At 45.4% G+C, this 25,445-nt stretch overlaps 1 protein-coding gene across 1 annotated transcript; it reads left to right on the top strand.

Moving 5' to 3' along the window:
* Positions 1–1,425: 1,425 nt before the first annotated feature.
* Positions 1,426–15,764, top strand: Serping1 (serpin family G member 1). Its single transcript, XM_070032295.1, has 7 exons — positions 1,426–1,568; positions 3,809–4,307; positions 6,802–6,936; positions 7,756–7,959; positions 8,178–8,314; positions 10,918–11,137; positions 15,251–15,764. The coding sequence occupies exons 1-7, from the start codon at positions 1,512–1,514 to the stop codon at positions 15,502–15,504; spliced, it is 1,506 nt and encodes a 501-aa protein (XP_069888396.1). The 5' UTR covers positions 1,426–1,511; the 3' UTR covers positions 15,505–15,764.
* The last annotated feature ends 9,681 nt before the right edge of the window (positions 15,765–25,445 follow it).

Here is a 25,445-nt window from a genome sequence, read left to right as displayed (position 1 = left end):
TAACTGGGCTTCTTGTATTTTATCTGGCCACTCTGAGAGTACAGCCAAGTACCAGTCAGTAGGCAAGTAAACTTGCCAGGGTCTCAGCAGAAAGCTGAGTCCCCCGGCCAGGGGTGTTGTGGCACTCCAGAACAAACACAAAACACACTTCAGCTTTCAGAGTTTGTGTTGAAGGTATTGGTTATTCTGGGGGTGTTGGTTGTTTTGTTTCAAATTTTTTTCCCATTCTGGGGTTTGAACCTAGGGCTCAAGTTTTATCTTAAGGCAAATGCTTAGTAAACAATAAACCTCCAATTTCCTTTTTGTTATACAAAAGCAAAAAAAAACCCCACTGGTTACATGTATCTCTAAGAGAAAAATCAGAGTACCATCCTCCAGAGACTTGGGGGTGGAGGGAGGGGACAGAGGTTAGCACTTTAGAGAGGCTTTAGTTCCAAGTCCAAGCTAATCTCCCAAGTGCTGCTGACTGTGAGCCAGACATTTATTTCACTGCTCTAAGTCCTGGTTTATCAATTGGACCCAATGAGGCCTGTTTCCAAAAAGAGACTACAACTGCCAACCCACCAAGACCAGTGATTCCGGAAAAGGGCATTCCCCTCAACGGAGCACATGTTTGTGATCCTGCTGGTATAATCCTGACACAGAAGTCAGGACACAGGAGGGAGTGTGGTTTGCTTCGGACTCAGTAGCTGCACCTCAAGTCTTCCTTCACCCCTCAGCAGGACTGGGGGGTGGAGGGCTTGGAGGGCAATTCCTAGGCCAGGAATGGCCAAAGCCTGTCCACTGGGTCCTGTTCCCTCCTGATTTACAGGAATTCACACCACTGATCGATCAATCATTCTTAATTTGTAACTGGGCCGTGTCCTGAGCCAGCCAATAGCTAAGGCTGCCCCCCATCCCCCACACTCACTGACCCCATTGGACTGTCCACTCTGTCTGCCCAGAAGCTGCCTGGTGACCAGAGTTGGGCTCAGGTTGGCTGCTGGGGGTGGGAACAGGTACTATGGTGTCCCTTTTAATATCTCTGCACTTGATACAAACTTACTTCCACTTGAGGCCCTCTCCCTCCTCCCCCTGCCCTCTCCTCCTCCCTCAGAGCTGTTGTGCGGGGTGGGGGGGCGCCCCCCATAGGCCACCCCTCCCTACTGCTCAGTCCTTATTGTTTGCCTAAGGAAGGACCCCCTCCCAGCCACCCCCTCCCCCTGCCTCCCATGATGGAACAGATGGACAGAGTCCCTGGCCAGGAGGGAGAAGATGAGCCAGACCCTGACGGGAAAAAGGGAAGCAGTTTGGGGAAAACAAAACAGAAGAACAGAAGGTGGAGCCAGGGAGAAGGGGGTGGGAATTCGCTGACAAGGGCTGAGACCCGGAAAGGAATGGGGGCGGACCCCGAGATGAGGTGGAGGCCTCCTCTTCTCCCGCCCCCCCCAACCTCCCCAGCTCTGGGGACCTCTGCTGCCTCTGACACAGGCTGGCTTTGCAGGCCGGCCGTGGCTGACTTTGCCTCCCAGATGGCCTCCAGGCTAACCCGGCTGACCCTCCTTCTGCTGTGGCTGCTTCTGGCTGAGGTAAGGGGCCCCCTCCCGGGTGGGGGAAATTGGAAGGTTAACCCTTGAGGCTCCGAGGAGTGAGGGGAGTTCCTCTTGGGGATTTGGCCAAGAGAGAGTGTGTGGGGGGGGGCCCTCCTGCATTCACAGGTGTGGAAAATTGAGGGGCTGAGATAGGTTCTGTCTGGTGGGTACACTAGCTGGGTGGCCTCCGAATAATCATTTCTCCCAGGCTCCTTGTCTTGGTCTATAGAAAAGAGAATAAATTGACCCCTACCCTGTCCACCAGCTAGGCTTAGCAAAAAGATCCCAGAGGGCAGAGCTGAGCAAAAGCCAGGGGGTGTTACAAAGGACAGTCTCAGTGACAGGCTTTGCAGATTGGGGTTGGGGGGCGGTGAGGGACTGTGAGAAACAGGTATTGGTACCAGATACAGTGGGGGATGGAGGGGGGGGTGGAGGTCCCAGTGGTGTCCAGGCCATGGATAAAAAGTATGGGGGGGGGGGACCATTTGCTGGTTGCTGGTGGCTCTCCCCTATAATTCTGAGCTAGCTACTCAGGAGGCTAAGATCTGAGTATCAAGGTTTGAAGCCAACCCTGGAAGACAAATCTAAGCGACCTGTGTCTCCGATTAAGCAGGAAAAACCCAGAAGCGCTGGTATGGCTTTGAGCGAATAAGCAGAGGAAGAGAGGCCCTGAGTTCAAACCCCAGGACCTGTGTGCACAGATGTATGCAAGTGTGCACGTGCACACACACACACACACACACACACACACACACACACACACACAGAGGAGGAGCCCAGGAGAAAGATGAAAGCTTGTTCCCCTGAGTTCTTAGTATGTGTTCTGTGTGTAAGCTGGCCTCCTCAGACCTCTAGAAAGTAGTTACAATGCAGTTATGAGCAAGGAGGAATTAAAATCAGAGACCTTTTCCTCCCATTTCTGTGAAACCTCAGACTTTATATGTTTTAGACTCAATTTTCCCATTTGCAAAATGGGGCTAATAAGGTGGTTTCTCGTGGGGGAAACTGACATTTGGGACGGATATTTTGCCCAAGAGGGACTGTCCTCTACGGTGTCAGATACCTGGTAGTATCTCTGGTCTTCATCTCTGGCCCCCCTGTTAGCTTTTTGTAACATCTTCCCTCCTCCTTCAGGGTCTTGGAGCCACCAAAACTGTCTCCAGATATTGCTGTGTGTTCTTTGGGAATCAAAATTGTCACTCAGAGCCAATGGTCTATATCAATTTTTCTCAGCCTCCTCCATATCCTTCCCTCCCTTTGTCTGTCCTTCTTTTGGGAAGGGCAATTGTTTTCAATATCCATTAGTGGATTACAACATACAATGTGAAAATTCACATGTCTATATGTCTGTATTGGCCAAGCAAGTAAATCAAGTCAGTTATATGTTTTTTGTAGGGGTGGGTACAGGGTCTTGAACTCTGATCCGTGCACTCTTGGTTGGCTTTTTTGCTCAGGCTGGTGCTTTGTTATCTGAATCATACCTACATTTCCAGCTTTTTATAGGTTACTTGGAGATAAAATTTGGCGGGGGGTGCGGGGGGGTGGTGGAATTTATTTCCCCAAGCCAGCTTCACCCTTGATCCTCAGACTTCAGCCTCTGGGAATAGCTAGGATTCTAGGATTACAGGGATGAGCCACCAGCACCCAGTAAATCAGGGAAGTATTTCCAAGAAAGCAACTTCCTGGTATGGAAGTGGTAGCTAAGGCAGGACTGCAAGTTCAGGACCAACCTGATCTCCATCATGAGTTCTACTCCAAGGTCTTGCCTTAAAAAAGGGAAGAGGGAGGAGGAGGAAAAAGAGAGAGAGAGACAGACAGACAGACAGACAGACAGAGAACTGCAGAGATCTGCAGAGACAGAGAGAAAAGAACAATGTCCTAAGTATTAGAAACTGGACAAAGGTAATCCCTTTTCACTCCTCCACCTTCTGCAAAGAATATCCCCCTCCAGCACTGGGTGGTCTCAGGCCCCCCCAGAAAGCCAGATTACACATCTTCTTTTTCTTGCCTTGCTTTGTGTTTGAGAAGACTTTCACTCAGTAAGAAAATGAAATCCAGTTTCTGTCTTTCGTGTGTGTGTGTGTGTGTGTGTATGTGTGTGTGTGTGTGTGTGCGCGTGCACGCGCGCCAGTACTGGGATTTGAACTCAGGACCTCATACTCTTGCTTTTTTCGTCAAGACTGGGGCTCTACCACTTGAGCCACAGCCCCACTGAAACCCACTGTCTTAAACCACAGGATAGAGCCTCCTCAATTCCAAATGCTACCAGCCAGAGTCCCAAGGATCCAGAGAGCACTCAGGAAGAAAACGATGGCGTCATCTTAGAGAGAAATGTCTTCCAGAGTCTTCCCACTCTATCCACTCAACACATCATGGAGTCTTCTACCGGTCCAACAACTGAGCAGCCAACAACTGACTCAACAAGCACATCCACAACTGACTCAGCCACTGAAATTACAACTGATACCACGATTGAACCCACCAACCAGTCCTTTACCCAGTACACCCAGCCAACTACCCAGTTTCCCCCAGACTCCCCGAGCCAGCCCACCTGCCCAGAGCCTGTTACTCTCTGTTCTGAGTGGGACATGGATTCAGCGAAGGCTACATTGGGGGAGGCCTTAACTGATTTCTCCTTGAAGCTCTACCATGCCTTCTCCGCCACCAAGAACACTGAAACCAACATGGCCTTTTCCCCATTCAGCATCGCCAGTCTCCTCACTCAGGTCCTACTTGGTAAGACTTTGACCTCTGTCTAGGTCATAGATCCCATAATTTCACCAACTTGACTTCAGACACTTGAGCCATACCTCCACGTCTAGGTTTTTGCTGGTTAATTGGTGATAAGAGTCTCATAGACTTTCCTGCCTGGGCTGGCTTTGAACTGCGATCCACAGATCACAACCTCCTGAGTAGCTAGATGTGAGCCACCAGCCTTAGTTCATTTTTCATTTATTTTCATTTAGAGACTAGCTTTAGTACTTTCTGAAAAATTTTTAAAAGCTTGTGTATATAAAATGTTACATATTAAATGGATGGACCTAGAACAAATCATGTTAAGTGCAGTGAGTCAAGCTCAGAGAGACAAATGGTACGTGTTTTGTCTCATATGTGGAATCTAAATCCATAATACACTGGACATTATAAATTATACAAGACTTTAGACATTCACACACAGTGAGACTAAATGAGGATACTTTTAGGAGAGGATCACAAAGGTGCAATGCCTATGTGCATCTGATCATATAAAATAATATTTATTGAAATGAACTCCAGGAAATAGAAATAAGAGGGTTTTTTCTTTTCAAAGGATTTTTTATTGTCAAGGGGATGTACAAAGGGGTTACAGTTACATAAGTAAGGTAATAAGTACACCAAACTTGTTACTCCTTCCCTTATTTTGCTCCTACTTTCCCTCCTCCACCCCTTATCCCCCCAAAGAGATTTTTCCTATTAAAAAATAAATAAAAAAGGCTGGGCACCAGGGCCTCACGCCTGTAATCGTAGCTACTCAGGAGGCTGAGATGTGAGCATTGCTGTTCAAAGTGAGTTTGGGCAGAAAGGTCTGTGAGACTCTTATCTCCAATTAACCACCAGAAAACCGGAAGTGGTGCTGTGGCTTAAGTGGTAGAGTGCTAGCCTTGAACTGAAGAGCTGAGGGACAGCGCCCAGGCCCAGAGTTGAAGCCCCATGACAAAACAAAACAACAACAATCAAAAGCTTACATTATTTAATACAGTGAATTAACCCTGCACAAATAGGGAAACAAATTAACATTTCTTGACTGATATGGCTATTCATTTCTGTATAATGCGAACTCAACATAATAAAGGAGGATGCTGTTTCCAAAGTTGACAGCTCAGTTTAAATTTCCAAAAATTGAAATTATATGTATTCATATTTATCTTTATATGAGAAAACCAATAATAGCACTGTGTGTGCATGAATAGCAACAACAGCTTCTCCAGTTTCTCCAGCCATCTGAACAAAATTGTAGACATATCTAGCACATCAATTAGCAAATAAAGAAAAAGAGAAAGGAAAAAGAAAAAAAGAACACACCAGAAATAGCAAGGTTCTTCTCAACTGTCATCTGGAAAGAAAACATTCTACAGCAACATAATTTAAAAACAGATCTGAAGCCAGTTGTCTTGGCTTACACCTATAGTCCTAGCTACTCAGGAGGCTGAGATATGAGGATCAGGTTCAAAGCCAGCCTAGGCAGAAAAGTCCCCATGGGACTCTTTTTTTTTTTTTTTTTTTTGGTCAGTTGTGGGGCCTGAACTCTGGACCTGAGCGCTGCCCCTCAGCTCTTCAGCTCAAGGCTAGCGTCCTACCACTTGAGCCACAGTACCACTTCTGGCTTTCTTCTGCTTATGTGGTGCTAAGGAATTGAACCCAGGGTCTCATGCATGTGAGGCAAGCACTCTACCACTGAGCCACCTTCCCAGCCCCCCATGGAACTCTTATCTCCACAAGAAAACCAGCAGTAGTGCTGTGGCTCAAAGTGGTAGAGTTTGTTAGTCTTGAGCAAAGGAGCTCAGGGACAGTGCCCAGGCCCTGAGTTCAAGCACCATGACTGACAAAAAAAAAAGATAACCTAACATTTTATAGTATATTATAAAACAAATATAAGGTATTTTTACACTAGAGGATTTGATAGATCGTGATTTATTTATTTATTTTTGGGTCCGGTCATGGGGCCTGAACTCTGGGCCTGGGCGCTGTCCCTCAGCTCTTCAGCTCAAGGCTAGCGCTCTACCACTTGAGCCACAGCGCCACTTTCGGCTTTTTTCATTTTGCTTATGTGGTGCTGAGGAATCGAACCCAGGGCCTCAGGCATGCAAGGCAAGTGCTCTACCACTGAGCCACCTTCCCAGCCCCTATTTATTTTTTTAGCAGTTGTGCAGCCTGAACTCGGCCTGGGCGCTGTCTCTGAGCTCTTCAGCTCAAGGCTAACACTCTACCACTTGAGCCACAACACCACTTCTTGCTTATGTGGTGCTGAGGAATTGAACCCAGGGCCTCTACCCCTAAGCCACTTTCCCAGCCCCGCCCCTCTTGTATCTGATATATATATGCACACTATCTTCCAAGAGAAAACTTCCTGCTCTGATGATCTCTGATCCCCGCATGACTGGGAACCTCCTCCATGTAAGCCAGATTTTCCACCTTACTCCCAAGTGATGGGTGCCTTGCTTCTCCTCCTCCTCTCTGTCCTTTGTTGCAGGGGCTGGGGACAGCACCAAGAGCAACCTGGAAAATGTCCTCTCCTACCCCAAGGACTTTGCCTGTGTGCACCAGGCCCTGAAGGCCTTCATGTCCAAAGGTGTCAGCTCCGTCTCTCAGATCTTCCACAGCCCAGGTGAGTGTCAGGGAAGGCCGCAGCCAAGGAGGGGCTTCCTGAGAATATTCTCCCAGAAGTCAGAGAGTCTTTGCAATTCTCTGGGGAAGACAGGACAGAGAGCTGAGTCGGGGGGTGGGGGTAAGGGCAGCTGAGGGCCTTGGCAGAAGTGCCAGATGGCTCCAGGAACTGGACTGCCCTCTACAGGACACCTGGGCAAGTCCTTGTCTACAACTACTCCTTTTAGAATAAGAATGTCCTTGTGTGTGTATTAGCAGATAGAACTAGGTGGCTAGAGAACTAGAAACATTATATGGCTTGAGAACTAGAAACATTAAAAAAAAAAATTGGGGAGTATGTGCCAGTACTAGAACTTGAACTCAAGACCTGAATGCTGTCCCTTAGTCTTTTCATTCATGGTTAGGTCTCTACCAGTTAAGCCACAGCTACACTTCTGGCTTTTTGGTGGTTTAATTGGAGATAAGAGTCTCATGGGCTTTCCTGCCAGGGTTGGCTTTGAACCTCTCAATCTTCAGATCTCAGCCTCCTGTGTTGCAAGGATTACAAGTGTGAGTCACTGGTGCCTGGCTAAAAAAAACAACTTTTTATAGTGCTCACTTGTAGATTGAGTCTTAGGACTCTCATTCTTTGTACTTTGGAGTTGAATGACACCATTACCATTTACATGTGTCATGCTATTAACTTGATAATAAGGTGTGGTGTTCACCGGAGTTAGTGTCCAGAGCCACGGGTCCAGTGCCCCCAGTCTTAAAGCTTGTTCTTGGAAGGAGTGGAGACATGCAAGGGCCTTATGCCTCCTTCTCTTTACCCACCACTCAGACCTGGCCATAAGGGACACCTTTGTGAATATCTCTCAGAGCCTGTATGGCAGCAGCCCCAGAGTCCTGAGCAATGACAGTGATGCCAACCTGGAGCTCATCAACACATGGGTGGCTGAGAACACCAACCACAAGATCAGCCAGCTGCTCGACAGCCTGCCCTCCGACACCCGCCTGGTCCTACTCAACGCTGTCTATCTGAGTGGTAAGGGAGATCTCAGCCCGGTAGTATGCTCCCCCCGAGGGCTTCCTCTCCTGTCAGCTTCAAGTCCATCCACCCCCAAGTTCAGTGCGCCTGTTCAAGGCATCCCCAAGCACCTGTCCCACACATTTGAGAACGGGACTCCTTACTCCTCAGTACCCTTTCTTTCCTCCCTTACATCTCTCTTTCTCTTTCTTTCTCTCCCTCTCTCTTCCCTTTAGCCAAGTGGAAGAAAGCATTTGGCCAAAAGAAAAAGATGGAGACCTTCCATGTCAAAAACTCTGTGATACAAGTGGCAATGATGAGTAGCAAGAAATACCCTGTGGCTCATTTTACTGACTCAACTTTGCAGGCCAAGGTAAATTTCTGACTCACCTCACTCCCATTTTAGATCTAGCAGAATGTCTCCTTCTTGCTATGGTCCCCTTATTTGGTGGTATACTCTTAGAAATTTACTATTTCTGTTCCTTCCATGTGTGTTGCCACTGTTAATCTTTTCTCCTCCATTCTCCAGCCTTGACTAAGGCAAGGATTCATCTCTGCTGCAATTTGATGCAAAACAAAGTGAACCACTAGTGCCCAGCTGTATGTAGAACTTAAAGCATTCATTGTGCCCTGCGGAATAAACTCTATTTAGGCTCTGTCATCAGGGACCCCATGTTCACCCTTCCAAGTTAATTCCTGTTTCCAACCCGCTTCTCTGGGCCATGTCTCCAGATTCTCAACAATGGTTTTGTGTTAGTTCATTTCTTTGTTGCCTAATTGAATCCAGAATTCTTCTATGTTCTTCCTGACCATTTTTCAACTTCAACCATAATGTAATTTAATGATAGTCTGATGTCTTATTAGACTACGGTTTCTCAGTCTTAACACTGACATTCACCATAGAGTGAGGGGCCCTATGCATTGTAGAATTTACCTTCACTCTTCTTTTTTTTTTTTTTTGTCGGTCATGGGGCTTGAACTCTGGACCTGGGCACTGTCCCTGAGCTCTTCAGCTCAAGGCACATGCTCTACCACTTGAGCCACAGAGCCACTTCCAGTTTTCTGGTGGTTAATTGGAGAGGAGAGTCTCACGGTCTCTCCTGCCCGGGCTGGCTTTGAACCATGATCCTCAGATCTCAACCTCCTGAGTAGCTAGAATTACAGGCTTGAGCCACCAGCGCCTGGCTTTTTGTTGTTGTTGTTGTTGTTTTTGTTTTTTTTTTGTCAGTCGAGGGGTTTGAACTCTGGGCCTGAGCACTGTCCCTCAGATCTTCAGCTCAAGGCTAGCACTCTACCACTTGAGCCACAGTGCTACTTCCGGTTTTCTAGTGGTTTATTGGAGATAAGAATCGTACAGACTTTCCTGCCCAGGCTGGCTTTGAACTGGGATCCTCAGATCTCAGCCTCCTGAGTAGCTAGGATTACCGGTGTGAGTGAGATTACACTAGTGAGTGTCCAGTCACTCTTGTTCTACTGGATGGAGGCCAGTAGCCCTGGAACCCCACCACCACCATATAGCAGGCGAATGCCTGCTGTCCCTGAAACAGAACCATGGGTCCTGCACTTCTTAAGTACTTTTTGGCCATCAGTTGAAAACCTTGCTGATGGCAAATTGGAAAGACAGGCTAAGATCAGCATACTATGAGACTGACACACTAAAGAAACTGGTACTTAATCTCATGAACCATCAGAAGTTTTTAAAGGGAGGGACTGGGAAGATGGCTCAGTGGTAGAGTGCTTACCTTGCATGCCTGAGGCCCTGGGTTCGATTCCTCAGCACCACATAAGCAAAAAGAAAAAAGCCGGAAGTGGAGCTGTGGCTCAAGTGGTAGAACAGAGTGCATGAGGTTGTTCAAATTTTTATAATTTATCTTAATTATGAGTCAGCTTAACTATTTACTCAAGAGCCAAAAACAATTAAAAGCTGTTTGGGGACACTGGTTACTACATACAGGACATACATATTTGAGCTGAAGAGCTGAGGGACAGTGCCCAGGCCCAGAGTTCAGGCCCCACACCGGACCCCAAAAAAAAAACGTTTTTAAAGGGAGTTTGGCAGGGCGGTTCATGCCTGTTATCCTAGGTACTCAGGAGGCTAAGATTGAGAAGAGTGAGACTGAAGGCCAGCGGGGATAAAGTTCTCAAGATCTCATCTCACCTTAACAGAAAAAGCTTGATAGCGATGCTGGTAATCCCAATTATGGAGGGAAGTATAAATAGGAAGATTGTAGTGTAAGCTGGTCCCAGCAAAAACAGAAAAAGAAAAACTCTATTTCAAAAAATAACAAAAGATGGGCTGGGAAGGTGGCTCAGTAGTAGAGCGCTTGCCTTGCATGCCTGAGGCCCTTGGTTTCAATTCCTCAGCACCACATAAGCAAAAAGAAAAAAGCCGGAAGTGGCGCTGTGGCTCAAGTGGTAGAGCACTAGCCTTGAGCTGAAGAGCTGAGGGACAGCACCCAAGCCCAGAGTTCAGGCCCCACAACCGGACCAAAAAAAAATAACAAAAGCATAAAGCCCTGGAGATAGTGTAAGTGGTACAGTACCTGCCTATGAAGTGTGAGTTCAAGCTCTAGTACCGCTCCCTCCTCTCCTGCCCCCAAAAATAGGTTTTTGAAGAGACTAATAACTCTGATGACACATACAGGTTGTATATTTCATAACTAACACTTTTGGGTAGAAGAGAATAGGACCCAGCAACCACCTCTCTGGCTATGATTACATAGCTAGTACATGGCAGTGAGCGACCAATCAGAAATGTGTACTTGTTCTTCTGTGTCTCCCCAGCACAGTTAGACATCACTTTTCAGTTGGACTAAGTTAGCATCCCCATTTCAGAGAAAGTCACACAGCTAGGCCAGGTCTGGCCGCTGGTTGTTGGACTAGGATAAGCCGAAGGACAGCCCTGGTACACTGAGGGTAGAGATCCAGAGAGTTCTGGGGTAAAAAGACTGCAAAAGCCCATTTCTTATTCCCTAGGTGGGGCAGCTGCAGCTCTCTCACAACCTGAGCTTTGTGATCATGGTGCCCCAGAACCTGAGATACCATCTGGAAGACATGGAGCAGGCTCTTAGCCCCGCTGTGTTCAAGGCCATCATGAAGAAGCTGGAGCTGTCCAAGTTCCAGCCCACATACCTGATGATGCCCCGCATCAAAGTGAAGAGCAGTCAAGATATGCTGTCGATCATGGAGAAATTGGGTGAGCCCTGGCAGTTTGTGGGCGATCTTAGGTCATCAGAGGAAAGGGGGGGTGGGAGAGACCTTAAAATGCAATTTGCATTCTTCTGTAATCCCAAATTATCTCACAAACCTATGATCTAGGGAGCCAGGGCTCACACCTGTAATCCTAGCTATGTAAAAGGCTGAGATCTAGGGGCTGGGAATGTGCCTTTGTTTTTGCCTAGCATGCATGAAGCTCTGGGTTCGATTCCCCAGTACCACATAAACAGAAAAAGCCAGAAGGGGAGATGTGGCTCAAGTGGTAGAGTGCTAGCCTTGAACAAAAGAAGCTCAGGGACAGTGCCCAGGCCCTGAGTTCAAGCTTCAAGACTGGAAAAAAAAAAAAAAAGAAAAGAAAAGAAGCTGAGATCTAAGGATTGTGGTTCAAAGCCAGCCCAGGCAGGAAAGTATTTGAGACTTTTTCCAATGAACCACAAAAAGCTGGAAGCAGAGCTGTGGCTCAAGTTGTAGAGTGCTAGCCAGCCTTGAGCAATGCTAAGGGACAGCACCTACTGCTCAGTACTGGCACACAGATGCACACAAGTCCTAAACACACACACACACACACACACACACACACACACACACACACACACAGATTAAAAATAGAAATGCTGCCGGGTGCTGGTGGCTCACGCCTGTAATCCTAGCTACTCAGGAGGCTGAGATCTGAGGATCGCAGTTCAAAGCCAGCCCGGGCAGGAGAGACCGTGAGACTCCTATCTCCAATAAACCACCAGAAAACCGGAAGTGGCGCTGTAGCTCAAGTGGTAGAGCGCTCGCTTTGAGCTGAAGAGCTGAGGGACAGCGCCCAGGCCCAGAGTTCAAGCCCCACGGCCGACAAAAAAAAAAAATACAAATGCTGCAGGGCACCACTGGTGTACACCTATAATCCTAGCTATTCAGGAGGCTGAGATTTGAGGATTGCAGTTCAAAGCCAGCCTGTGCAGGAAAGTCTCTTCTCTCCAATAAACCACCAGAAAACCGGAAGTAGTGCTGTGGCTCAAGTGATAGAGTGCTAGCCTTCAGCTGAAATGCTGAGGGACAGCACACAGGTCCAGAGTTCAGGCCCCACAACCATCCAAAAAAAAAAAAGTGCTATAATTTCATTGGATAATTGAGGAAACTGAGACACTTTTATGTTACTCTTAAGCTACTTAATGGCAAACCAGAAGACCAGCCTAGATCTCCAGATCTCTTGGCTGCTTCCACTGTGATTCACATAGATCCTAAGAAAGGTGACCAAGATGGCTGCAGATGCTCCTACCCCAGCCACCTTCACGGAAGTCCACCATCCTGTGGAAAATGCGAGAAGCCAGCTGGTTAAGAGGGTCAGAAGGCTTCTGTGTTTTGGACAGACAACAGAGGCTCCATTCCCTAACCTTTGACCTTGTGTCTGGATCTATCACTTCATTTCCTGTTATGAAACTTGACTGCCTGACACATGATCTCATTTCCTAGGATAGGGCATCTGTGTAGGAAAAACAAGCCGTTTTTCTCTACACTCCAATTTTAATATTTCTGGTGTTGTTTTTCCCACCCCCAAGCGATTCTCCACAGATGCAAGACTCAGTGTCTACAATTTGATTTAATATAAGCCCAGAAAGAGTCTCTTCATTAGAGGAAAAACTATTTCATACAAAGGACTTGGAAGTTGAATGTTAGGGACCAGGCCCAAAGACTAAATATTAAAACAAAAGACGCTAAGGAAAATTATAAGGATTTTAGCTACTTTTCTCAGGAATTGCAAGCTGATTATTTTACTACTTCACAGCATCAGGGCCCGCATGATCTCCGATTCTGTCTATCTACAGAGAGCATCAGATCTTATAGTTAAAGGGTTCACACCATTCTGCTATGAATCAAACATCCCCACAACTCTCTCTTAGGGTTCAATCTTTGCTAGTATGGCTGACCAAACTCAGAGAAACTCTCATTTACTAGCTTATTACATAATTAAGTATAAGATAAACAGATTAAGAGATTTGGCAAGATTTTTCTTTTGGCAGGACTGGGATTTTGAACTCATGGCCTTATTTACTAAGCAAGTGCTCTACCACTTGAAACACACCCCCAGCCCTTTTTTTCCCTTTCATTTATTTTTCCAGTGTCAGCCTTGGACCATGATCTTTCTACTTCTGCCTCCCACATGGCTGATAGTACTGGCCTAACCTATTACACCTGGCTTTTTGTTTTTAAGCTAAGGACTCAGTAAGTTTTATGTTCAGGCTTACCTCAAACAGTGATCCTTCCATCTTCCCCTCCCAGGTAGCTAGGATTACTGGTGTGTACTACCAAACTCTGCAGAAGGCAAAATCTTAAAGTCTCCTGATACAATTCTCTCAGCCTGTGCATGTCTTCACCAACTGGAAGCCTTTCAAAGAGGCTTTTTTTTTTTGGGGGGGGGGTCCGGTCATGGGGCCTGAACTCTGGGCCTGGGCGCTGTCCCTCAGCTCTTCAGCTCAAGGCTAGCGCTCTACCACTTGAGCCACCGCGCCACTTCCGGCTTTTTTCTTTTTGCTTATGTGGTGCTGAGGAATCGAACCCAGGGCCTAAGGCATGCAAGGCAAGCACTCTACCACTGAGCCACCTTCCCAGCCCTCCAAGAGGCTTTACCACACAGGTGTGATTGATTACTGATACCCTACTGCTCCTCTAACCTCCAGAGGGGACGTAGGCAGGGCTGAAAGTTCCCAGCTTCTCATCACGACTTGGCCCTTCTGGAGATCAGACCCCATCCAGGAGCCCACCAACAATCAGTTTCAAAGGATTTGGGGGTAGCTGGGTAGCTCTTGCCTGTAAAACTAGCTGCTCAGGAGGCTGAAATCTGAAGATCATGGTTCAAAGCCATCCCAGGCAGGAAAAGTCCATGAGACTTGTATCTCCAATTAACTACCAGAAAACCAGAAATGGAGCTGTGGCTCGAAGTGGTAGAGTGCTAGCCTTGAGCCAAAGAGCTTAGGAACAGCTCCCAAGCCCTGATTTCAAGCCCTATCACTGAAAGAAGAAGAGGAGGAGGAAGGGGAGGAAGCTCAGAGATAGCACCCAGGCCCTGAGTTCTGACACACACACACACACACACACACACACACGCACACGCACACACGCGCACACGCACACAACTTTGAGTGTAGTGTTAGGCACCAGGCTCAAAGACCAAATATTACAACTAAAGATGCTAATAAAATGACATTGGTTTTAGGTATTCCTTATTAGTAATTTGGGCACAGACCAATATACATACATTTCATTATTACACAGCTTCACACCCTGGGTATGATCTCATTCTCTAACACATGACCTATCTCTAATAGATTTCGTCTCTTCCAAGGTCCTTGAGACAAGGAATCAATGACATCATTTTTCAGAGATATTTGGGAAGTGGGTGGGGTAAGGCCCTCACCTCTTTTTGAGAGTGGTGTTTAGAGCCAAGTGCTTTTGACTCACCTCTGGAATCCTAGCTACTCAGGAGGCTGAGATCTGAGGATCACAATTCAAAGCGATCCCAGGCAGGAAAATCTGTGAGACTTTTGTCTGTAAATAACCAGCAAAGCCAGGTACCAGTGGTTCATACCTATAATCCTAGCTACTCAGGGGGCTGAGATCTAAGGATCATGGTCCAAAGCCAGCCTGGGCAGAAAAGTCCAATGAGATTCATCTCCAATTAACCTCCAGAAAACTGGAAGTGGTGCTGTGGCTCAACTGGTAGAGTGCTAGCCTTGAGTTGAAGAGCTGAGGGACAGTGCCCAGGCCCAGAGTTCAAGACCCATGACTGACCAAAACAAACAAAGAAACAACAACAAAAAAAATTAAGGGACAGTGCCTAGATGCTAAGTTTAAGCTGCAGTGGGTGGGTATGTGAGGGAGAGAGAGAGAGCAACACAGACACACACACAGAGAGAGAGAGAGAGAGAGAGAGAGGAGGAGGAGGAGGAGGAGGAGTTTGGGCCTACTGAAATAGGATTCCCACTACCAAATGAGGAAAAGGAAGAAAGCATAGGAACTCAAGATTAGCTCAGAAAATTGAAAACAAAGGTCTCATCAATTCTGTGTCCTGGTCTCTAACTCTCGTTTCTCTTTGCTTTGGGACTAGAATTCTTTGACTTTACTTACGACCTCAACCTGTGCGGGCTGACAGAGGACCCAGACCTTCAGGTGTCGGCGATGCAGCACCAGTCAGTGGTGGAGCTGACGGAGACAGGTGTGGAGTCATCTGCAGCTACTGCCATCTCTGTGGCCCGCAACCTGTTGACCTTCGAGGTGCAGCAACCCTTCCTCTTCCTGCTGTGGGATCAGGAGCACAAGTTCCCCGTCTTCATGGGAAGAGTGTATGACCCTAGGGTCTGAGACCTGCCAGGCGAGGGCACATCCTGCCACCACCCAAGCATCAGCTGACCTGGCTATAGCAGTCCTGGTGACAGTCCTGCTACTGCCTGCCCTGGGCTTGTCCCCAGCTGCCTCCCACTTGAGGAGCTCGCTTAGAGTCTGACAAAGGGGTCTGTTTTACTCAGTAATCCTCACGGCCCTATGATGCTCTTCGGACCACTTTTGCAGCTTTTGTTGGTTCAAGTTCACCACACTCTACAAATAAAACCTGCAGACTATGACTTCTGAATTCACTTGCCTTTGTTTGGTAGCTGCCTTGAAATCAGAGGTCAAGAGCTATCACGTTTCTTGTATCAGCCAGCTATTGCAGTGTAATAAGTTGTTCTTCACTGAATGGCTTAAAACAGCCATCTTAGCCAGGCACTGGTGGCTCACACTTGTAATCCTTGCTACTCAGGAGACTGAGATCTGAGGATCCAGGTTCCAAGCCAGCCCTTGGTAGACAAACCGGGAGACCCCTATCTTCAAGTAACCAGCAAAAAGCCAAAATTGGAAGTGGCTCATGTAGTAGAGCACTAGCCTTGAGTGGACAAAGCCAAGCAAGAGCATGAGGCTATGAATTCAAGCTTTAGTACCAGAACCAAAAGAGAAGAAAGAAGGAAGGGAGGAAGGAGAGAGAGAGAGAGAGAGAGAGAAAGAGAGAGGTAGGGACAGAGAGAGAGAGAGAAAGCAGCAATCTTTTATTCTGTCACCTAAGTCTCAGGATTGACCGGGGGCCTTGCTGATCTGGGCTGAGTCTAGCTGTGCCTTCCTGGGTACATGCAGTCATCTGTCATAGTTATCTAGCTGGTTGGGAGAGGAGGGGCTGACAGGCCTTTGATGATCTCAGCTGGCACTGCTTGGCCGTCCTCCATGTCTCCTACATCCTCCCACCAGGCTAGCCTGCCATGGCAGGGTTCCAAGAATGGAATCAGAAAGGCAAAGCCTCTTTTTCATATGTCCATTTGCCTCAAATTTACCATTGAGCCACCAGGCAAAGCAAATGACATGGCCCAAACTTTAGTGTGAGAGCAAAATGGTATACCAGAGTGACAGGGTCATACTTACCATCCGTCACACCCCAGGCCCTGCGCAGCACCGTGACTGTAGCAACAGTAAATCTTCACATGACTGAGGATTTACAGAGGCATTCTGCTAAGTTTTATTGACATTTCATCCTGTCAGTAACTTTAGAGGACAACAATTCAGGTTGTTCAAAGTCTTGTTCAAAATCATATCGAGCTAGGATTCGAAAACAAACTCTATGACTCTTTTTTTTTTTTAATTATTGCTATTATAAAGGTGATGTACAGAGGGGTTGCAGTTACATGTCAGATAAAGAATACATTTCTCTTTAGACAATGTCACCTCCTCCCTTGCTCTCTCCCAGTGTTGTGTTTCCCTCCTGTCCCCACCCACAAGTGGTCTAGTTCATTTTCAACATCGTGTCTAGTGAGTAACACAGCTGCGTTTGTTCCCCTTGGTCCTTCTAGTTGCACGATCTCTGTGACTCTTACATGGACATACATAGCTATGGTCTTCTCTCTTTTCTTTTCTATCTTAAAATCTTAACCTCTGTTTTTCATGTGGGTCCTGGGACTTGAACTCAGGGTATGTCCCTTAGCTTTTTCTCTCAAGGCTGGTGCTCTACCACTTGAGCCACACTTCCATTTCTGGTGTGTGTGTGTGTGTGTGTGTGTGTGTGTGTGTGTGTGTGTGTGTGTGTGTGTGTGTGTGTGTGTGTGTGTGTGTGTGTGTGTGTGTAAAACTGGAGATAATAGTCTCTAGGATTTGTTTACCTGGGCTGGCTATGAACAAAGATCCTAAGATCTTAGCCTCCCGAGTAGCAAGCTAAGATCATAGACATGAGCCACCAGCATCTGACCCTGTGTTTTGATTGAGGTGAAGATAAACTGAGGGAAGAAAGCCGGGCGCTGGTGGCTCACGCCTGTAATCCTAGCTACTCAGGAGGCTGAGATCTGAGGATCGAGGTTCAAAGCCAGCCCGGGCAGGAGAGACCGTGAGACTCCTATCTCCAATAAACCACCAGAAAACCGGAAGTGGCGCTGTAGCTCAAGTGGTAGAGCGCTCGCCTTGAGCTGAAGAGCTGAGGGACAGCTCCCAGGCCCAGAGTTCAAGCCCCACGACCGACAAAAAAAAAAAAAAAAAAAAAAAAAAACTGAGGGAAGAAAAAAAAAAACTAAGTGAGGGAAATCCTTGCTATGCTTCATACTGTCATTCATCTACCACCAACTCGCTCCTGGTCTCTACTTCACATACTGGCTCCTTGTTGCAAGGCAAGCTAAGTAGGCAAAATCTCAGAAGGCCAGGTTCCAAGTTAGATGTTCCCCTTGCAGTTCATCTTTCAGCCAAGGTTGAGAAGCAGACTTGAGCCAGAGTTCTGGGTGCCATGGAAAAATCACTGCTTCAGCACTGTTCGCAATAGCTAGGATATGGAAACAACCTAGATGCCCCACCACAGATGAATGGATCCAAAAATTGTGGTATCTATACACAATGGAATATTATGCAGCCATTAGAAATGACAAAATAATGGCATTTGCAGGGAAATGGATGGAGCTAGAAGGAATCATGTTGAGCGAGGTAAGCCAAGAACAAAGAGGCAAACAGTACATGGTCTCCCTGATAAGTGGATGATAAATCCAAAATGTTAGGTGATATGAGAAAACTAACAGGACTTAAGAAACAAAGAACTCCCACTCATCTGGTTGAACCACTACCAAATATCCCCATGCTGCTGATCACATATATGGTATATAACATGTGAGCACCGTTATATATTACAGACTGTGATAGACAATTTGCTCCAGGAAAGTTAGAATGAACTTGTGACTTTAAATGAGCATCATTATTCCACAATACTGTGAACTTCCGGAAATTAAGTAATCACTTAATCACAATCAAAAAAAAAAAAAAAAAGAACCTTGGGGAAGGGAGGGAGGGAGGGGATGGTAGGGGGAAAACAATGGAGGGGGTAACAATGTTCAAGAGGAAGTGTACTCATTACCTCACTCATGTAACTGTAACCCTCTGTATAGTATCTTTACAATAAAAAAATTAAAAAAAAAATCACTGCTTCACACCAGACTTGGGTGGAAGCGATCACTACATGCTCACTACACTCAAGTTCTGCAGAGAAACAGAGTCAACAGCAAATGCACTGATATATACAAAGAGACTTCTTTTGGTCAGTCCTGGGGCTTAAACTCTGGGCCTGGGCTCTGTCCCTCAGCTCTTCAGCTCAAGGCTAGCACTCCACCACTTGAGCCACAGAACCACTTCTGCCTTTTCCTGTTTATGTGGTGCCAACCCAGGGCTTCATGCATGACAGGCAAGCACTCTACCACTGAGCCACCTTCCCAGACCCAAAGAGACTTATTATTAGGGATTTTCTCACCTAATTACTGTGGCAAAGACCTTGCAATCTACCATCGTTAAGCTGGAGGCTCAAGATAATGCAGTCCAAAGCCAGAGGCCTGAGAACCAGAGGAACCAATGGTATAAGTCCTGGTTCAAGTTGATCTGGAAGTTAGGAGACTGGAAACTTGGTTAAAGGTTAAAACTTGGACTGAAAACTAGATTAAAGGTCAGTAGAGGAAGCACTCAGCTTCCTCTGTCTTTTGGTACTATCCAGGCCCTTGATCAATGGAATGAGGCCACAGATTAGTGAGGGCCATCTTTTATACTCAATCTGACTCAAATGCTAATTTTGTTATTGTAGTTCTGATACTGAGGTTTGAACTAAAGACCTGGGCATTGTCCCTTAGCTTTTTTTGCTCAAGTCTGGTGCTCTGCCACTTGAGTCACAACTCCATTTCTGGTTTTTTGCTGGTAAATGGCAGTTGAGTCTTATGGCTTATGTAGGCACTTGCATAGGTTTTTTTTTTATATATATTTTTATTGTAAAGATACTGTACAGAGGAATTAAAGTTAAATGAGCAAGGTAATGAGTGCATTTCCTATTGAGCATTGTTACTTCTTCCTTTGTTTTTCCCCTACCATCCTTTCCCTCCCTACCGCCCAAACTCCTCCCTCACCCCCTCAAATTGTAAAGTTCGTTTTCAACATAGTGTCTTGTACATCTCATTGTTACAATGGATGGGTCAACCTATATCCTTATTTAAGCATTTTGTTATTTCCCTTCCCCCCTCCCCAAATTAGAAAAATGTACATACAAGATGCAGGGCACCGGAATCAAATACAGTGAAAACAGGGGTTATATTATGGGGGAAGAACATACCAAAGGAAAAACATCACATAGTACATTATAAATACATTAAAAACAACAGCAAGAAAGATAAAACCACTTGTGTCCCTATCTTGGGGTTCATTTCACTTAACATCATCTTTTTTTTTTGGTAGGTCATGGGTCCTGAACTCTGGGCCTGGGCGCTGTCCTTCAGCTCTTCAGCTCAAGGCTAGTGCTCTACCACTTGAGCCACAGCGCCACTTGTGGCTTTTTCTGCTTATGTGGTGCCAAGGAATCAAACCCAGGGCCTCATGCACGCAAGGCAAGCGCTCTACCACTGAGCCACCTTCCAGCCCTTAACATCATCTTATATGGTCATATGTAACTTTTGACCTTTTCTGCTTGTCCTAGACATATACTAGTTATTGCAAATAAGGGATCTTGCATAGCTCTTGTGCCTTGATGGCCTGGAGTCAGTTAACTGGCTGCTCCATGGAGACCTCTCACTTTCCAGGAAGCTAGTCTGGTCTTATTCCTGTGGAGGCTGCATAAATCCTAGAAAATGAGAGGAAGCATGCAAGACCTCTTGAATATCAAGCTAGGAAATAATGCAACATCATTTTTACCTCATTCTGTTGGCCTATGTTACTCAACAGACAAGCTCAGATTCAAGTACGATCCATGTAGTAAAGAAAAAACCTAGGCTAGGTGCTAATATTCAAATCTGTAATCCTAGCTCCTTAGGAGGCTGAGATCTGAGGATCTGAGTTCAAAGCCAGCCCAGGGAGAGAAATTCAAGAGACTCTTATCTCCAGTTAACCAGCAAAAAGCTGTAAGTGGAGGCATGGCTCAAATGGTAGAGTGCTAGCCTTGAAGGAGAAAAGCTAAGTGAGAGCACTGAGGCCCTGAGTTCAAGCCCCAGTACTGGAACACACACACACACACACACACACACACACATCTTCAAATCTACTCTGCAAAGGGCATGAATATAAGAAAACAACAATAAGAATGGTAAGCATGATGCCTACCTTTGGTCCTCAGCTCCACCCAAACCTGAGCTTCTGCCCTGGAGTTCCGTCATACAGCTGGCCCCTCCCTCTCTCTGCCCAGACCCACCTGAGCTCCCATCTACCTCACTTCCTACCTCTCAGACCCTGCTGCCACCTAGATAGTGAAGGCAGCCATGTGTTCTCTCTCCGGGACAAATATGGCTCCTCTAATAAGCCTTGTAATAATCTTTCTCCTGTGCCTGTCTGCCTCCATGTGGTCCCCTGGGATGGATGTTTCGGATCCTTTCAAGAATAATTGTGGGCTGGGAAGGCAGCTTAATGGTAGAGTGCTTGCCTGGCATGCATAAAGCCCTGGGTTCAGTTCCTAAGTACCATATACACAGAAAAAGCCAGAAGTGCTACCGTGGCTCAAGTGGTAAAGTGCTAGTCTTGAACAAAAACAGCTCAGGGACAGTGGCCAGGCTCTAAGTTCAAGCCCCAGGACTGGCCAAAAATAAAAATAATCGTGTCCACATAAAAAAAATAATTCACTATGACCAGGTAGGCTTCATCCCAGAGACACAGGGATGGTTTAACATACGTAAGTCAATAAATGTAATCCAACATATCAACAGAGCCAAGGTCAAGAATCACATGATTATTGCTACAGATGCAGAAAAGGCCTTTGACAAAATTCAACATTCATTCATGCTAAAAGCTCTGGAGAAAATAGGAATAGAAGGAACATTTCTAAAAACAATAAAAGCCATTTATGACAGACCAATAGCCAATATTATACTTAATGGGGAAAAGCTACAACCAATTCTCCTAAAATCAGGAACAAGGCAAGGATGCCCACTGTCTCCACTCCTCTTCAATATAGTCCTAGAACCCTTAGCCAGGGCAATAAGGCAAGAAAAAGACATTAAAGGGATCCGCATAGGAAAAGAAGAAGTTAAACTATCCCTTTTTGCAGACGACATGATACTATACCTCCAAGATCCCAAAAACTCCATCCCCAAACTCTTAGAAATCATAAATCACTTTGGCAAAATAGCAGGATACAAAATAAACCCACAAAAATCAGTTGCCTTCCTATACACTGATAATGTACAGGAAAAGAGGGAAATAAAGGGAGCAACCCCATTCACAATAACCTCCCGAAAAATAAAATATTTAGGAATTAACCTAACCAAAGATGTAAAAGAACTATTTAATGAGAACTATAAAAAGTTAAAGAAAGAAATTGCAGAAGACACTAGGAAATGGAAAGACCTCCCATGCTCCTGGATAGGCCGACTTAATATAGTAAAGATGGTAATACTTCCAAAACTAATATACAAATTCAACGCAATTCCTATTAAAATCCCAATGACGTACATCTCTGAAATACAGAAAACAGTCCAAAAATTCATATGGAACAACAAAAGACCTAGAATAGCCAAAACAATTCTAGGGGATAAAGACAATATGGGAGGGCTATCCATGCCGAACTTCAAACTCTACTACAGAGCTATAATAACAAAGACAGCATGGTACTGGCACAAAAACAGACCCGAAGACCAATGGAACAGAATAGAAGATCCAGAAATAAATCCACAGGCCTACAGCCAGCTGATATTCGACAAAGGAGCCAAAGACATACAATGGAAGAAACACAGCCTCTTCAACCGCTGGTGCTGGGAAAACTGGGCAGCCACATGCAGAAAACTAAAAGTGGACCCCAGCCTATCACCATGCACCAACATCAACTCAAAATGGATTAAAGACCTTAACATTAAACCTGAATCTCTGAAACTACTGCAGGACAGAGTAGGAGAGACACTTGAACTAATAGGCACAGGAAGGAACTTCCTGAACAGAGTCCCAGGGTCACAACAAATTGGAGAGAGACTCGACAAATGGGACTACCTTAAAATAAAAAGCTTCTGCACAGATAAAGCTATCACAACCAAGCTAGAAAGACAACCAACTAATTGGGAAAAAATATTTACCAGCAATATATCAGACAAGGGGTTAACATCCTGTATATACAGGGAACTCAAGAAACTAATCCCTCCCAAACCTAACAAACCAATTACTAAATGGGCAAGGGAACTAAAGAGGGACTTCTCAAATGAAGAAATAAAAATGGCAAAGAAACACATGAGGAAATGTTCATCATCCCTGGTGGTGAAGGAAATGCAAATAAAGACAACCCTGAGATACCACCTTACCCCAGTCAGAATGTCCCACATCCACAAATCAGCCAACGACAAATGCTGGAGGGGATGTGGAGAACGAGGAACGCTATTACACTGCTGGTGGGAATGTACACTCATACAACCACTTTGGAAAGCAGTCTGGAGGGTCCTTAGAAAGCTAAAGATTGACCTCCCTTACGACCCAGTCATACCACTTCTAGGCATCTACCCTGAACAACAGGAACCAATATACAAGGACACGTGCACCTCCATGTTTATTGCAGCACTGTTCACAATAGCTAGGATATGGAAACAACCTAGATGCCCCACCACAGATGAATGGATCCAAAAATTGTGGTATCTATACACAATGGAATATTATGCAGCCATTAGAAATGACAAAATAATGGCATTTGCAGGGAAATGGATGGAGCTAGAAGGAATCATGTTGAGCGAGGTAAGCCAAGAACGAAGAGACAAACAGTACATGGTCTCCCTGATAAGCAGATGATAAATCCAAAATGTTAGGTGATATGACAAAACTAACAGGACTTAAGAAACAAAGAACTCCCACTCATCTGGTTGAACCACTACTAAATATCCCCATGCTGCTGATCACGTGTATGGTATATAACATATGAACACCGTTATATATTACAGACTGTGATAGACAATTTGCTCCAAGAAAGTTAGAATGAACGTGTGACTTTAAATGAGCATCATTATTCCACAATACTGTGAATTTCCGGAAATTAAGTAATCACTTAATCACAATCAAAAAAAAAAAAAAAAAAAAAGAACCTTGGGGAAGGGAGGGAGGGAGGGGATGGTAGGGAGAAAACAATGGAGGGGGTAACAATGTTCAAGAGGAAGTGTACTCATTACCCCACTCATGTAACTGTAACCCTCTGTATAGAATCTTTACAATAAAAAAATTAAAAAAAATAAAAAAAAAAAGAAAATGAAAAAAAAAAATATGAAAAAAAAAATAAATAATCGTGTCTCCAGTCTACCTGAGTGGTCTTACATATTTGTAGAGAATACTATTAGCCACTTTCCCTAGACTTGCTGTTCTGAGTTTTTCCTCAAAGAGCTAAGGGGCTTCTTGCCTACATTAGAATATTAGGATATTCTAATATTAGAATATTAGAATAACATTATTTCTTGCAGTTTCAAGTTACTATCTCTCTTCCTTTTTTCTATGTCTGTAGCATATTTAACAACTCCTAATTCCTCCACTAGCATGTGTCTTTCTTGAAAAAGATACTCAGATATACACCTGTGCAGTATAGGCACGGTCTTCTATGTTGGCAACCCATTTCTAGTGATTCTCTGTCCCCAAACTACATACCTAAGAATCCCCAAGGATAAGGTTTCTCTTGCAGTTAGTCATCTTGCCACTTGATGGTGCTGTTGAAGCTTTGTCCTGCATAGCCTCATGGACTTTGCTCTTCCTTTGAGAGACTTCCAAAAGGCCCAGATTCTTCTTTCCTTCCCTCCTTCCTTCCCTCCCTCCTCCCTTTTTCTTCCTTTCCTCCCCTCCTCCCTCCTTCCCTCCCTCTGGTTCTCTGCCTTCCCTTCTTCCTCCTTTTGTCTCTCTTCTTTCCTCCTCCTCCTCCTCCTCCTGTTCCTCCTCCTCTTCTACCACCTCCTCTTCCTCCTCTTCCTCCTTCTCCTCCTCCTCCCTCCTCCTCCTCCTCCTCCTTCTTCTCTTTTGTGCTGGTCCTCAGGTGTGAACTCAAGGGCGTAGACACTGTCCCTGAGTTTTTATGCTCAAAGCTATCACTTGAACCACAGCTCCACTTCTGGCTTTTTGGTGGTTAATAAGAGAGATAAGAGTTTCACAGACTTTCCTGCCCAAGCTGGCTCAAAATCCCAATCCTCAGATCTCAGCCTCCTGAGTATCTAGGATTACAAGCGTGAGCCACCAGCACCCAACTTCATCCACCAATTTTGAAATTTTGCAATAGCCAGGCACTGGTGGCTCATATCTATAATCCTAGCTACTCAGGAGGCTGAGGTCTATAGATCGTGGTTCGAAACCAGCCTGGGCAAGAATGTCTATGAGACTCTTATCTCCAATAAACTACTCAAAAAAGTTGGAAGTGGCACTATGGCTCACGTGGTAGAGCACTTACCTTGAGTAAAAGGAGCTCAGGGACAGGGATCAGGCCCTGAGTTCAAGCCTCAGGATTGGCAAAAAGAAAAAAAAGCAATTTTGCAGTCTTCAAAGATTTAGGGAGATTTGTAACCTTTCAAATTTATAGGATTAAAATGTATACAATTTATAATTATGTAAATTTTACATAATAAATATATGCAATATATTTTTAATTCAAATATATTTTGAACTACAATTATTACAACAGAAACAGCAACTACCCAACATGTTGTAAGCATTTACCATGCTGTCAGGCAGTGCTAGAAATGAGCTATATGTAATGATTAATATTAGGTGCCAGTTTGATGGGATCAAGAGATTATTTCTGGATATGTCTGTGAGGGTGTTTCCAGAGGAGACTGGTATGTAAGTCAGTG

Source organism: Dipodomys merriami, unplaced genomic scaffold (assembly GCF_024711535.1).
Source record: "Dipodomys merriami isolate MVZ:Mamm:240054 unplaced genomic scaffold, mDipMer1.0.p SCAF_21, whole genome shotgun sequence".
Taxonomy (NCBI): Eukaryota; Metazoa; Chordata; class Mammalia; order Rodentia; family Heteromyidae; genus Dipodomys; species Dipodomys merriami.
Note: the sequence above shows the minus strand (reverse complement) of the source record. Positions and strands in the feature narration are given on the sequence as shown.